This window comes from Dermacentor variabilis, chromosome 1, assembly GCF_050947875.1.
Source record: "Dermacentor variabilis isolate Ectoservices chromosome 1, ASM5094787v1, whole genome shotgun sequence".
NCBI classification, from domain to species: domain Eukaryota; kingdom Metazoa; phylum Arthropoda; class Arachnida; order Ixodida; family Ixodidae; genus Dermacentor; species Dermacentor variabilis.
Genome location: NC_134568.1, coordinates 91,643,118 through 91,656,340, shown reverse-complemented (window position 1 = coordinate 91,656,340; position 13,223 = coordinate 91,643,118). Strand labels below are relative to the sequence as shown.

Genomic DNA, 13,223 nt, shown 5'->3' with positions numbered 1-13,223 from the left:
ACGTGTTATAGCAACTGCGAGCTCTACGCGCTGCGTTTATTCGTTCGAGACCTTCAAACCTGTTTGTGCATCTTCCAAAGAAACTATTTCAGGGGAACATTCACCGTTATGCAGCGGTACCTACAAAACTCGCAACGTCGCTGTTTGTTTTGTTTAGACGATAGAGCGCTGTTCATATCATTATTGTTTAGATTAACTGTTAATATTCGTTTTTTATAAAATTGACCGGGACACCTGGTCAATTATATTACGAAATAAAAGCGCCACAGTCTTCTGCGCGAGAACAGCGCATGCTTTTGGATATTTATTTGTACGGCTTTTGTGAAAAAGTACGAAACGCGCAATGGCTGTATGGTGACCATTTTGTCTATCGGTCGAGAGTTATCACAGGGAGGCGCCAGCGCATTCGCATGGGAGTGTCCGTAAAACATGACACATGTGATCACACTGATCCACCCTAATACAGTGGCCTGTCCAGCAAATGGTCCATGCTATACGTCAAAATGCACTGCGAGAAAACTAACCGATGGTCCTCCTGAAAGAGAAAGTTGTGGTGGGTACCACGCCTCTGTTCAAGGAGAAAAATGTGTACCAAGACTACCATCTGCTCATTATATTACACACATCTATAACCACTCTGGTAACACAAACGAGGTGATCACGAATGCGTGTTGCGAAAACGTTTACAATTTCGTTGCACTTCCATGTAACGTTATTTATGTTCTCAAGTTTTTAAGAAATAGGGCACGAAAAGAATATAAGAAGATTCAGAAACAGGTACAGATTATGTTTAATGAATGTGTTGCTTTTACCTGAGCCATGAGAGACTTTGTTTAAGGCTGGACGTGGGCGAACAGAACTGGACGGTGCGTTTAACAGAAACCGGTGCTAAATCAGCGTGCGCTTGCAATCATGCCAGTTTGCGTTGGCATTGTTTCAAGCACTGTAAAACATGCAACAGCCACAAACAGCGTCACTTGTGCAGGTGGCAAGCTACAGCATTCTGTAGCAGCAGCATCCATCTTGGCGACACCAGTGCCGCGGTAACGGGACAACAAAAATGTGCAGTTCATTGAGCGACAGTCTCTTACGCAAAGTTAACTGCACGTGCCTAACAGTTCTATTGACACTATAACACACTAGCATCTGTGGGACAATTATTACTCAGTGTTTACAAAGATATCTGCAACATCGGCACTGCTCGGTTCTTGTGTGAGAGCGAGTCTATGTACAAATGTATTACAGAGCTTTAGCATGGTTGAGACTTTCTAGCGTGAATGTGCACAAGAATACGGGAGGAGTATCCGTGAGTAGCAGCGCCAGTGGCCATGTGCTGTGGACATCACGCGGCAGAAACATTGTGTTGCACGTCTTTTCGAAAATGCAAACATACAAAAATACATTCGTGTGACTGCCACCGTGGACGCGTTTACAGCAGATAACGGGAACAAAGACGGTGGAAAGGAAAAAGAAAGCTGTGCTAAGGTATACCTGTTTTCGCGGTGGTGTTATATATATATATATATATATATATATATATATATATATATATATATATATATATATATATATCGTCATAAACTCGAGTAAACGTCCCCGCCGTCCCATTCCTCTCTCTCTCTCTACTCTGGCAGCAATTCGTCAGAAAGGGGACAAAGTGGGCGACGTTTCGGTGCAAAAACAGAAAACGTTGGTAAGCAGAACGCGCTAAGAATTGCTGAGTTAGATGCTACTATTGCACTAAAATGCCGCACATGGCCCCTGCAAAATGCCCTGCAAGGGGCCCTGAACCACTTTTTATCGAAGTCGAAAAATGCATCTGAAGTTAGACTATTTCAGAAATACTTTGCCGCGAGAAGTACTTCAATGCGTTCAGCAGAAGCGTAGCTATTGGCAATCAAACATCCCCAGCGCGGTGCTTCCACTCCTTCAATGACTTGCACTGCGAAGGCTACAGCGGAGCAAGCGTGCCCATAACGCTCCGCCTACTGAACGTCACCGTGGCGCGCAGTTCAAATTTGATTTTGGACATTCACGTAGACGTCACTACTTCCAATTTTGGCGCCTACGACGCGCCAAACGCGGTTGTCCTCATTGTGCCGCAGTGCGCTAAGCCAGCGGACTCGACGTGGCACCCCGCGGTGGCCGCGGCATCAGCTGACTTGAAGGCTTGCTAAAGCCTTAGAGGGGCCCTGAACCACTTTTTATCGAAGTGGATAAATGCATTTGAGGTTGAACAGGCTATTTCAGAAATATTTTGCCGCAAAAAGTACTTCAACGCGTTCAGCAGAAGCGGAGTTATTGACAATCAAACACGTCCTTCGCAGTGCTTCCACTCCTTCTTCAATGCCTTACACTGCGAAGGCTATGGCGGAGCGGGGCATGCCCACAACACTCCGCCTAATGAATGTCACCTTGGCACAAAGTTCAACTTTGATTTGCATGTTCACATAAAAACCAATATTTCAGATTTTGGCACATACAATGCGCCAAATGAAAGCTAGAGGCAGTTGTCCTCAGTGAGCAAAGATGCGCTCGGCCAGCGGACTCATTGCGGCACCTTGCAGTGGCCGCGGTATCTATGCTACGTAGCAGACTGCAGCTACACGCAACTGTAGTGCGTATGCATTTGCTTTGTGCACGACAGGGATTTAGTGCGCGCTCGTGAGAACCTATCTAGCTGTGCTACGTGGGGCGGACAGGCTTTCTCCTGCGCCAGCTTGACCGACGGATAGTAGCTATGTCGAACTTGCGCATTTTGAAGCGCTATCGCTCAACGCGAAGTAACCAGGAGCGGCGAGGAGTGAGCGCGTGCCGGCAAGCGTGCGTGTGGTCTGACCACATGGTTCGCGCGGTTCGAGGCTAGTTGAGTGTTCAAAACCAATAAAAATTAGAAAGGCCAGCCGGCGACGACACCGATAAGCAGTCTGGTCGAAGTTTAGTTCCTACGCAGGCGGCCGCGGTCGAGCGTGAGCAGATGAAAGTCCGCTTTTTCAGGAAATACGTAATTCTTGTCGAAATTCGAAAGGAGATTTTTACTTCAGCCTGTTTATTAAACTGCGTCAGTAAATATACACAGTAACAGTATATAGGAAGAAGCACACTGATCCAAACGCCCTTCTTGATTGATGTCACCTATTGGCCAATAGCAGCTACGTACGGGAATATGCTACGTGACGAAATATGGAGCCCGAAAAGAATAACGAGAAGACTCCTGTTGAAGAGGGAGCGTTTGAGAAAAAAGGTGACGCGCCGCGCACGACTGCAAAATTTGGCTGATATGTTCACGGCAGCATATGCTATCCACGGACTGTGCTTCTTCACCAAGCCCGAGGGGTGGTTCAGGACCCCTTTAATTTCCACGGGTAAAATAAGCTGTGGCACAAAGCTTCTGCCCCTGCAAAAGCCTCGCTGACCATGCAGTGCCACAGGCAAAAACGTCGCACATTTCTATGAAAGCCTCGCTGAATTTGGTGCAGTTGCTATTTCGCAAGCAAATGTGTGTGGGCGACAATTCGGGATATTACAGTATAACTGTCTTGACGGATCTTTGACGCAAGCGCCACATTTCACGCAACTGCACAAAGAGTGACTTCCTCGCGAGAGCGGGAAGCGAAAAGAGACATGATGAAAGCGAGCGCAGCTTCTTGTGTAGAGTGTGTACACAAGCCGCGCTCTTGATTCGCTGTTTTGCGGGGAAGGACGACGGAAGCGCGTCGCTTTCATTCCCCTTACTCTGTGTGATTGCTTCGATAGAATGGTGTCATCGATTAGGTTTTGTGCACCCACAGTTATGTTCAGTGTTAGGTAAAAAAAGCAGCAGAGCTGTTGGTGCAGCACAGCGCTCGGCGCTGCGCCGCGGGTAAACCTGTGATTGTGCTGCAGCACTTTCTGCCTTTTTCGCACATTGAATAATTAGAAAGTTGACCACCAAATATGCTAATAAAGTTACACACCGACTCGCATCGCGCCGTTTCCGCTGGTGACCTCTACTTCTCTGGTGCCACAAATACGAAAACAAGCCTAATTAACACGACTACATAGAAAAGAAAAAAATGGCGCTAGCAAAAAAAAAAAAAAGAACTGAAGGCACGCACACACCCTGCATAGTTTTAAAAACGAGCATCCATCTGGAGGAGTTCTCAGCCCTGTATCACTTGAGGGCAGTTCCCTGCGGACGTCCTTTGAGCAAGCACATAGGAGGCACAATGTGAAGCGTGCACGGCTTCCTCGTGGAGAATGCAATCGACGAAAGATGTGCGCACGCGCATCCTCGTGGTGTCGCACTTAAACACCGCAGCTGCTGGAGCCATTCTCGAACGCCTTGGTAGTGAGCGAGTCCGGGTTCTTGGAAAAGTCCCGCGCCAAGATCTTGTCTGTCTTCTCGGGTTGATAGCCCATTTGGCGGGCTGACTTTCCCAGAAGTATCCTCTCGAGCAGGATGAAAGGCGACTCGAAAGTCAAGCTCAGCGAGAAGGAGAGACAGTAGGCCGAGAACAGGTGGCCCAGGTAGACGTAGCCCTGCGAACGAAGAAGTCGCAAGTTGCCTAAAATCGTTTCGGTCTTTGATCGAGCCGAGGTCCTCAAGTCTCGCCCGAGGATCACAAGAACAACAACGCCTCTTCTTACTACTAAATTCTCAAACGCACTCCCAAACATGAACAACATCCTTAGTAAATACTACCCAATTCTCACTAGCAACCAGAAACTTGATAAGATTTTTCCCGACCCGCCCAGAGTAGCCTACAGACGCAACACTAATTTCAAAGATATTCTTGTGCATGCCAAACTAAGGACAAAGGCGAAGTTGGGAACCGGCCCCTGTTCGCCCCAGGTGCTCTACATGCAAACATATTCAATCTACTACTACAGTAAAAAGTACAGCGTCGAATTACTCACACAAGGTAACTTCGGGTTTCACCTGCACACCAAGCAACGTAGTCTACTGTCTAGAATGCGTCGCTTGTAGCAAACAATACATAGGTGAGACTGGACAATAAATTCATACAAGACTCAACGGTCACCGCGCGGATACAAAACACAATTTACCTAAAGCAGTAGCCAGCCACTTTAATGAACGTGGTCATATATTCGACAAAGCAAAGCTCTATATACTACAAACAAATTTCCGTTCACCTCGCGAAAGGAAATATACGGAATCATACCTCATACACAAGTTTAATTGCCTACACCCGACGGGAATTAATTTGGCACGTGGCAACTTAGAATCTTTAAAAGCGGTAACTTAAATCTGAAATCCTCATATCATCAACCAAGGCACAAAACACATTATGCAACCAGCTAACCTTAATTCCCCTTAACCTCACCTATTACTCCATTTCAAAAAAAAAAAAAAAATTTTCCCCTGCCTACTACTCAATTTAATATACTCTTTCATGTTTTTACGTTTATATCAACTGTACGACCCCCTTTTCCCAAGTACACTTGCCTCGCCCGCTTCTGCGCACGTCACCCTCCTATTTGTTATTCCGGTTTCGTTCCCCCCCCCCCATTTTTGTCTTTTTTATTATATACTTTTTGAAACACGCTCACCAACACACCCCAAACTCCGAGACGCCAGTATACCTTTTTCGGCGCCTCAGTCACACAGGGTATCGCCATTTCTGTATACCGCCGTGACGACAGCTACGTTGAGCTACTGGGGCTAACGTCCCCTGAAAGACCATGCCGCTGCATTCCTGTCACCCCATGCATTGCACCCCAGGCTCCTTGTCGCTATCTTATCTCCTTCAAAATTACTCGATGCATTGCTGCTACGCTATTAAAGTCACTCTTTCAACTGATGTCTTTTTGGGCCTTTTTTTTTTACTCGCGCACTGACCGCCTGACCGGCTCTTCTAAAGCCACAAAAACATGCCGCCAACGACACCCCTGAATGCTCCCTAACCTCTCGCTTCCCCAACACCCTCTCAACACCCTCCCTTGGCTCTCTTTTTCTTTTCTTGTTTTTTTCTTCCTCTTGGTGTCCCCCCCTTTTTCCTCTCCTTTTCTTTCTTTTCTTTTCTCCCCGCCTTCCCACTCTCCCGCTCTTGTCGCCTCGTCTTGGGAACCACGCTCACAGACGTCAGACGATAGCGCTCATTCTCTTTGAAGTCTCTCTCTTTACAACCAGCTGCCACCGACAACAACCGCACGTGACGTCACTCTACTAACCCGTTAAAACTAAGATGCCGAGGATGACGAGGCCGCCTTTGACGAAGATAGGTCCTCCTATCGAAACTTTGGCCAGCCTTTCTGAGGCACCTTATCCCTGTTTACAACCTTTATATTTCAGTATTTCTAGTTGCATGACGATGGCGGATGCCTCGCCATGCTCAAATATTTCCATAGAACACCTCAGGTGTGTACAATTTGGAAGACAAATGTGTGTCACACCTATGCTATTTATTTTGTGTTCCAGAGTAATTTCATACAATCATTCTTGACATTCTTGTACAGCTATGCACCGTTTTGCAGCAGCGCCTTGATGTGTTTAAGATTGACGAACCGCATCATCTTGCTCAAGCTTAAAATTCTTTACGTCTCCACCACAATGGATCTGTCTGACTGTGACAAGCTCAACTCTTGAGGTCAGTGAGATGTGATCGCTTTGAGTGCTCCGATACATGGCCGTGATGCTAGCCCTGTATTCTGTATACGCTTCGACGCTTTTGAAAGGGAAGTCAAGTGTTGTCTTCAACCCACATAACTTTGGAGCTGCAGAACATTCGCAATCCTTGTCACAAGCGCCGTGTGGCGTCGGCATACTTGGGAAATGTGTTACGCGCGCCTACTTCCAGCCGCAGAAACTTATGTAAACCGGGAGCAGCAAAAGCTGAACAAACAAGTGAGAAATAGAACTGGAAACCGACACGTACGGAGCAGATCCTGGCCCTCCTGAACCGCGTGGTCGAAGTGTTCGAACCTCCATACTCACTGTGGGTGGTTCACTGGCACTCGCTGCTCACACACCTCATCACGTGCGTCGCCTCGGCGTCCTTCACTGTCGCGGCAGCCGGCCACCACACGTCGTTCGCTCATGACGTGCGTGCAGGCTACCGAGTCAGCACGAGACCGGCAGCGTTGTCGCGAGGCAGCGCGAAACATCTCTAGAAGATAACCTCGCTGCAATAAATCCCAGCGTAACCATGGGCTTGCGCGATTGCCTTCTGTCGATGGAGCTAGGTGGTCCCACAATGTTGAAGGGTGTTCTGATGCATTCCATGTACAAATGAACGTGATGGAGCCAGTACTTAGTGGTAAAGTGAGCGTAGGTATTTCAGTCTCGATAATAATATAAGAAGCTGTAGTTCAGCCGAGTGTCCTTCTGCGAATAATACTTTCTTGTGATTTTATTCTTTCCCTGCCCTATGCTACTATTTTGTTAGAATAGGTCTCTTTTTACAGGCTTACCGTCCCGGTCGGCGACATGTCTATATATGCACCAATTTAGCCACCGAAACATGTGCAGCTAGAAAGCTCATAACATTGGTGTGATGGGTTTATACGTGTGATGGCTTGCATGCTGCATGCGCTTGCGATCTCGTCCCGCGTTTGCAAGCATAGCCATTCAAACGGGACTCGTTCTCTGCGCATTTCATTCGTGAAAGCATGTAAGCGAATCTTAATCTCCGCTCCGAAACGCGCTTGCTGCTGAATACTTACCACAAAGAACTGCGTGGTGTAGAAGGGCTTCTTGAGGTAGGCTGTGTGCCACAGTATGAGCAGCGGGTGCACCAGGTACACGAGGTAGGTTAGCCGGCTCAGTGGCACGAAGGCCCGCCACGACAAGACCTTGTTGATGAAGCCTGCGGTAAAACAGTCCACCGAAAGTTAGTCAGGTGCCCACCTCTTGGGACCCAACCAGTGAATGGTACGACTCATACAGCCATGGGCTTCACACGCGCGCACATAACCGCCGAAAGTAAAATGTAGAATGAGACAGCAGCGGGTTTGGTGGCGGTGCTATATTTTCTCGAGCGTTTTATCTCCAATGTTAGTAGAAAGAGCACGCTAAGGTTTCTCATTATCAAGAACAATTATCTGCGCCTTTGGAGATTTGAAAAGACATTAAAGTGGAAAGGTGAGCTTCATTGGTAAATTACACTATTTAATACCAGGAACGTCAGTAATGCCTTTCGGAGTTTGGTAAGCCAGAAAAGGCACAAAAACGAAAAGCGGGCTTGACGTTTCCGCGCCAGCTCCTCGTGACGTCATGAAAGTGTAAATTGCAATGGGAAAATGTGCATATTTATAAAAGTTACCGTGCTTGGAATGCAACAGGGCGATCGCGACAAATGACGAAGGCTTCTGTTTTAGAACAGCAGCTGTTATATGCTCACACCCTTAGTCGGTGTAATGTCCGTCGCTGCTGCCGGCGTCCGTCGCTGGAATACCAGAGCATATTTCCAGCATTTTGTAAAAAGATCACGGTGCCCCGCAAGGATTCGAACTCAAGACCTAAAAACTGCCAGCCAAATGTTATATCTCTCAACCAGCCCACTTAGTGCCCACATTATAGTGCAGCACTGCACTATATAGTAGAAAACTAGCATCATACAATGAAACCAGTCAGTGCACTAAAATCTAGAAAGCAGGTAAATGTAAACGTCTAATCAAAAGTGATACTGATCTGGCCGGCTAAAAAATCAGATTGATCACAAATGTCTCTTAAGCGAATAATGAACTGACTAAAATGTACTTTTGAGCAAACTATTTGTTTTGCACTTTGGCTTTGCATGCGAAATTTCCAAAAGCTATGTTGCCCCATGAGTAAAAACATGTAAAATGGTACGTCATCACACAGGTGCATCCGGTGTCCAGTATATATCTCTCAGACATTACACTGATGCTGCAGCAATAAATACTGTGTCTGACCTCTTGAGCTTTCGTTAAAATGATTGGCTGACGCCACGCTTTAAAGCTTTACGTAAGCCAGTGCCTAAGTGGAGGAATCTAAACGAAGCCAGCGGCAAAAAAGCGAGAGGCAGTGATAGGAAAGAGGAGAAAGAAAGAGGAGAAAGAAAGAGCCATGTCTTTCCGTTTCTGCACTACCTGGGATCGCCAGCGCCACAAACGAAGACGACTCAGAATGTAGGCATCGCTGACTAAAAGTTTTTTTTCTTCTCGACGTAAGTTTGCTCACGTGTGACTGCGAATGCAGAAGATACCACACAAAACAGTGCAAGACCTACTGCGCATAATAATGTGCTAGCTATCGCGTCACTGCTTCCCATTATGTGGGAAACAGCAAATTTTGTGACGTCCTCATAGTTCTCTTAACCCGAATCTGGCACAGAAGAAAAAAAGAGCGTTTTCATGAATTTTAGATCAGTGCCATGCGCAGCGTCTGATCGTGTCAACCTAACCTGTCAAACTGACCCTGTCAACCTTTAACAGCCGAACTCTGTCGAGTGAGGCTAGCTTAGCAGGACTCTTTGAGGAACTATCAGACATTGTTTGGGATATCACCGGCCTTAGTGAGATTAGAACTGGTGAGTCTTATGCAGTGCTGACTAACGGCCATGTCCTCTGCTACAGAGGTCTCCCACACAAGGAGCATTACGGGGTAGGACTCGTAATCCATATGGACATAGCGGTCAACATTGACGAATTCTACAGCATTAATGAGAGGGTAGCAGTAGTCGTAATCAACCTAATAAGAGGTATAGATTAAAGGTAGTGAAAGCCTGCGCTTCAACATCCAGTCACGATGATGATAAAGTAGATCAGTTTTATGAAGATGTTGAATTAGCGATGAGAAAAGTGCAAACTCAGTATATTGTAGTAATGAGCGACTTCAATGCAAAAGTGGGGAAAAAGCAGGCTGAGGAACAAACAATTGGAAACTACGGCGTCGATTCTAGAAACGCCAGAGGAGAGATACTGGTAGAATTCGTAGAAACGAATAAGCTTCGATTAATGAACACCTTTTCAAGGAAGCATAGCAACAGAAAGTGGACCTGGAAAAGCCCTAATGGCGAAACAAGAAATGAAATTGATTTAATACTTTCTGCTAATCCCAGCATTGTGCAGGATGTAGAAGTGATAGGTAGGGTGAAGTGCAGTGGTCCATAGGTTAGTGAGGGCTAGGATTCACCTCAATTTAAAGAGAGAAAGAGCAAAATCGGTCAAGAAGGAACAGGTCAACCTAGAGGTACTAAGGGTAAAAGAAGACAAATTCAGGCTGGTACTTGCAAACAAATATGCAGCCTTAGAACAGAGAGATGATGATGACATAGAGGTAATGAATGAAACCGTAACTAGGCTGGCTTCAGAGGCAGCAATTGAAGTGGGAGGCAAGGCACCAAGGCAACCAGTAGGAAAGCTCTTCCACGTAACAAAGGACCTAATAAAGAAACGATAAAGAATGAAAGTGCCCAACTCAAGAGCTAAGATAGATTTCGCGGAACTGTCAAAACTGATCAACAAGGCGAAAATAATTGATGAATAGCCGGGCAGGGGAATAAGAGTTCAGGATCGCCAGTCAGCCTCTAGAGTCTGTGAAGGAGAACGTTTACCTAGATCAACTAATCACAGGGAACGCTGATCATGTGGAGGAAATTCATAGAAGAATAAAAATGGGTTGGATCGCATACGGCAGACAATGTCAGCTCCTGACTGGAGGCTTACCATTATCATTGAAAAGAAAGGTGTACAATCAGTGCATTTTACCGGTGCTGACATGTGGGGCAGAGACTTGGAGATTGACAAAGAAGCTTGAGACCAAGTTAAGGACCGCGCAAAGAGCGATGGAATGAAGAATGCTAGGCATAACGTTAAGAGACAGAAAAAGAGCGGTTTGGATCAGCGAGCAAACGGGTATAGCCGATGTTCTAATGGACATTAAGAGAAAAAAAAAATGGAGCTGGGCAGGTCATGCCATGCGCAGGTTTGATAACCGTTGGACCATTAGGGTTATAGAATGGGTACCAAGAGAAGGGAAACGCAGTCGAGGACGACAGAAGACTAGGTGGAGCGATGAAATTAGGAAATTCGTGGGCGCTAGTTGGAATCGGTTGGCGTCCTGCAGTGGACATAAAATAGGCTGCTGCTGATAACGATGAGCACCGTCACATTAAAAATTTGCGGCTACCCTTTTTAATGTAGCATTTATTTAATATGTCTGTTTGTGTGCCAGTCTGTATGTGAACACCTCCGTATCTTCTGAAGAAGTTTTTCGCGATGCGCGTAGCGTTGTCCTTGTCCGCTGAAGTTACTACCTGTTCAGGCCTCTGAAATAAATGACATTCACCACCACCTTTGGAACCTGCGGGGTGCGATGCGGTGGTGGTGGGCGATGTTCTGTTTCCTTCGCGTCTGGCGAGGGTGAAGATGGGAATAAGCAGGGGAGCTGATGACGACGGTCGTCAGCGGGACCAAAGGACGGACACAAGAAACCCAGTTTCGAACTTTTAACTGAGGTCGTTTGTTTACATGCAACACGTCGAGCGAGAATCCAAATAAATGGAAGGGGGTTACTTAGGCTTAAGTTCAGAAGTTATTATTGCTTGAGACAGATGATGAACGAAGACGAACTGCACGCACGCACGCACGCATGCACGACCGATTTGCGCTGGGGCTGAAAAACTCTGCTGCACCAATACGTCCCTTGCCGCCCAACTGCATACTCATAAACGGCCTCATAATCATATCGTAGTTTTGACATGTAAAACCCCAGAATAATTAAAATAATTAAAAATCAGTAACGGCGCGGACAGCAAGAAGAATGCACGAAGTTACTTGTTAAAAAAGAGAGACTGACCGACAGGCAGACAGAGCTGCCGTTCTTTGTTCACAATCTATTAGAAGGCTAAATTTTCTGCACTCGAAGCACGGTCTGAAGCAACATTCAAAATTTCTTAAAAATAAATAGTGCAGGTGCGTTTTACGAAAAGGAAGCGGGAAGTAAAAATCGTTTCTACGTGGTGCTGTTGGAATAAATTATGTGTAAGAGGTATCTTACTGATGACAATGCGCCTTATTCAGTGTCTGGCCATGAAAGCATTGTGGAATAACGGACCCACGTTTCATTAGAGACAACTAAATTTTCTTTTTCACGCTTCAACTAATTTTTCTAACTTCATATTGAAAGTCTGTAAAGCAGATGAAAAAAGAAGAATCATGAATCACATAGCAAAGTCAATAATCAAGATATGATCGAGCGGCTTCAAGACTCGCCTATGTTACCCCTACGTGACAGCGCTGTATAGAGAGTTCTCTGAATATAGACACGCCTAATCCACTGCATTGGCCGTTCTCGTGTGATGGTGAACGGCAGCTCACCACTACACTTCTCCACATTCCGAGAGTGGACGCGACCTATACTGGAGGCTACAGCATCAACGGAAACGGCTCGTCCACACTCTGTTGGCATGCCTTTGAGGGACGGGCCTCATAGTTATACCATGTTATTTGCTTCACTGAAACGTGTCTTTGCAACGACTTACTGTATAATTACTTTTCACGGGAATACACTGTTCATAGATGTGACAGCGTGTATGATGCTCGCGTTAAATACGGCGGTAGTGTGCTAACTGCCGTACGGAACAGTCTCAGCGTTATGAGGCTTGCGAACCTTGAAATTGTGCCAGAAACTCTGTGTGTTGAAATTCCTGTTAGGGGAGCGGCAAAAATTTGTTGCTCTGCGCAGCCTACTTCCGTCCTAACATAAGTAACGTGCAGCTTTCTGAGCATATGAATAACTTAGTTGAAGTTATTGATGTTGCAAAATATAATGAGCTGGTAGCTGGCGATTTTAATGTTCCTTCTATTATTTGGGATTCTTCACGCGCGACATCGGGATCTTTATCATGCTCTCTCTGTGATGCGCTGTTCTTCTCTGTAAAAATTCTATGATTAACGCAGTTTAACACGGTTCCAATTGCCGCGGGAAATGTTTTAGATCTAATTCTGGCTAATTTATGTGTTGAGTTTTCTGTTGCTGTTAGAGGTTTAGTTCTTGCTGGCCAATAACATGTTCCGCTCCAATTCATAATTTTTCTAGAGGCGATTCATGTGTTGAGCGAGTCTGTTCGCTCATTTGTTTTTTTTTTTTCGAACGGCGACAATCTAGGTCCCTACCACTATTTGAATGATGCCGACTCGTCTGAATTGTATCGCGCCTCAGATATGAACATAACAGTTAGCATGCTTACTGATATTGCAAAACGTGCCTTGCAAGCCTTCATTCCCTGCAAAGAGTTTCGTCGTGCTCGCTATCC

At 46.0% G+C, this 13,223-nt stretch overlaps 1 protein-coding gene across 1 annotated transcript in view; it reads right to left on the bottom strand.

The window, feature by feature from the left end:
- Nucleotides 1-766: 766 nt before the first annotated feature.
- Nucleotides 767-13,223, bottom strand: part of LOC142580458 (nose resistant to fluoxetine protein 6-like) — a 104,762-nt gene continuing 92,305 nt past the window's right edge. The window contains exons 14-15 of the mRNA XM_075691151.1: nt 7,666-7,808; nt 767-4,521 (exon numbers count right to left, since the gene is read on the bottom strand). Of these exons, the coding sequence (XP_075547266.1) occupies nt 4,288-4,521; nt 7,666-7,808 (377 nt within the window). The 3' untranslated portion in view covers nt 767-4,287. The remainder of the gene's footprint in view (nt 4,522-7,665; nt 7,809-13,223) is intronic.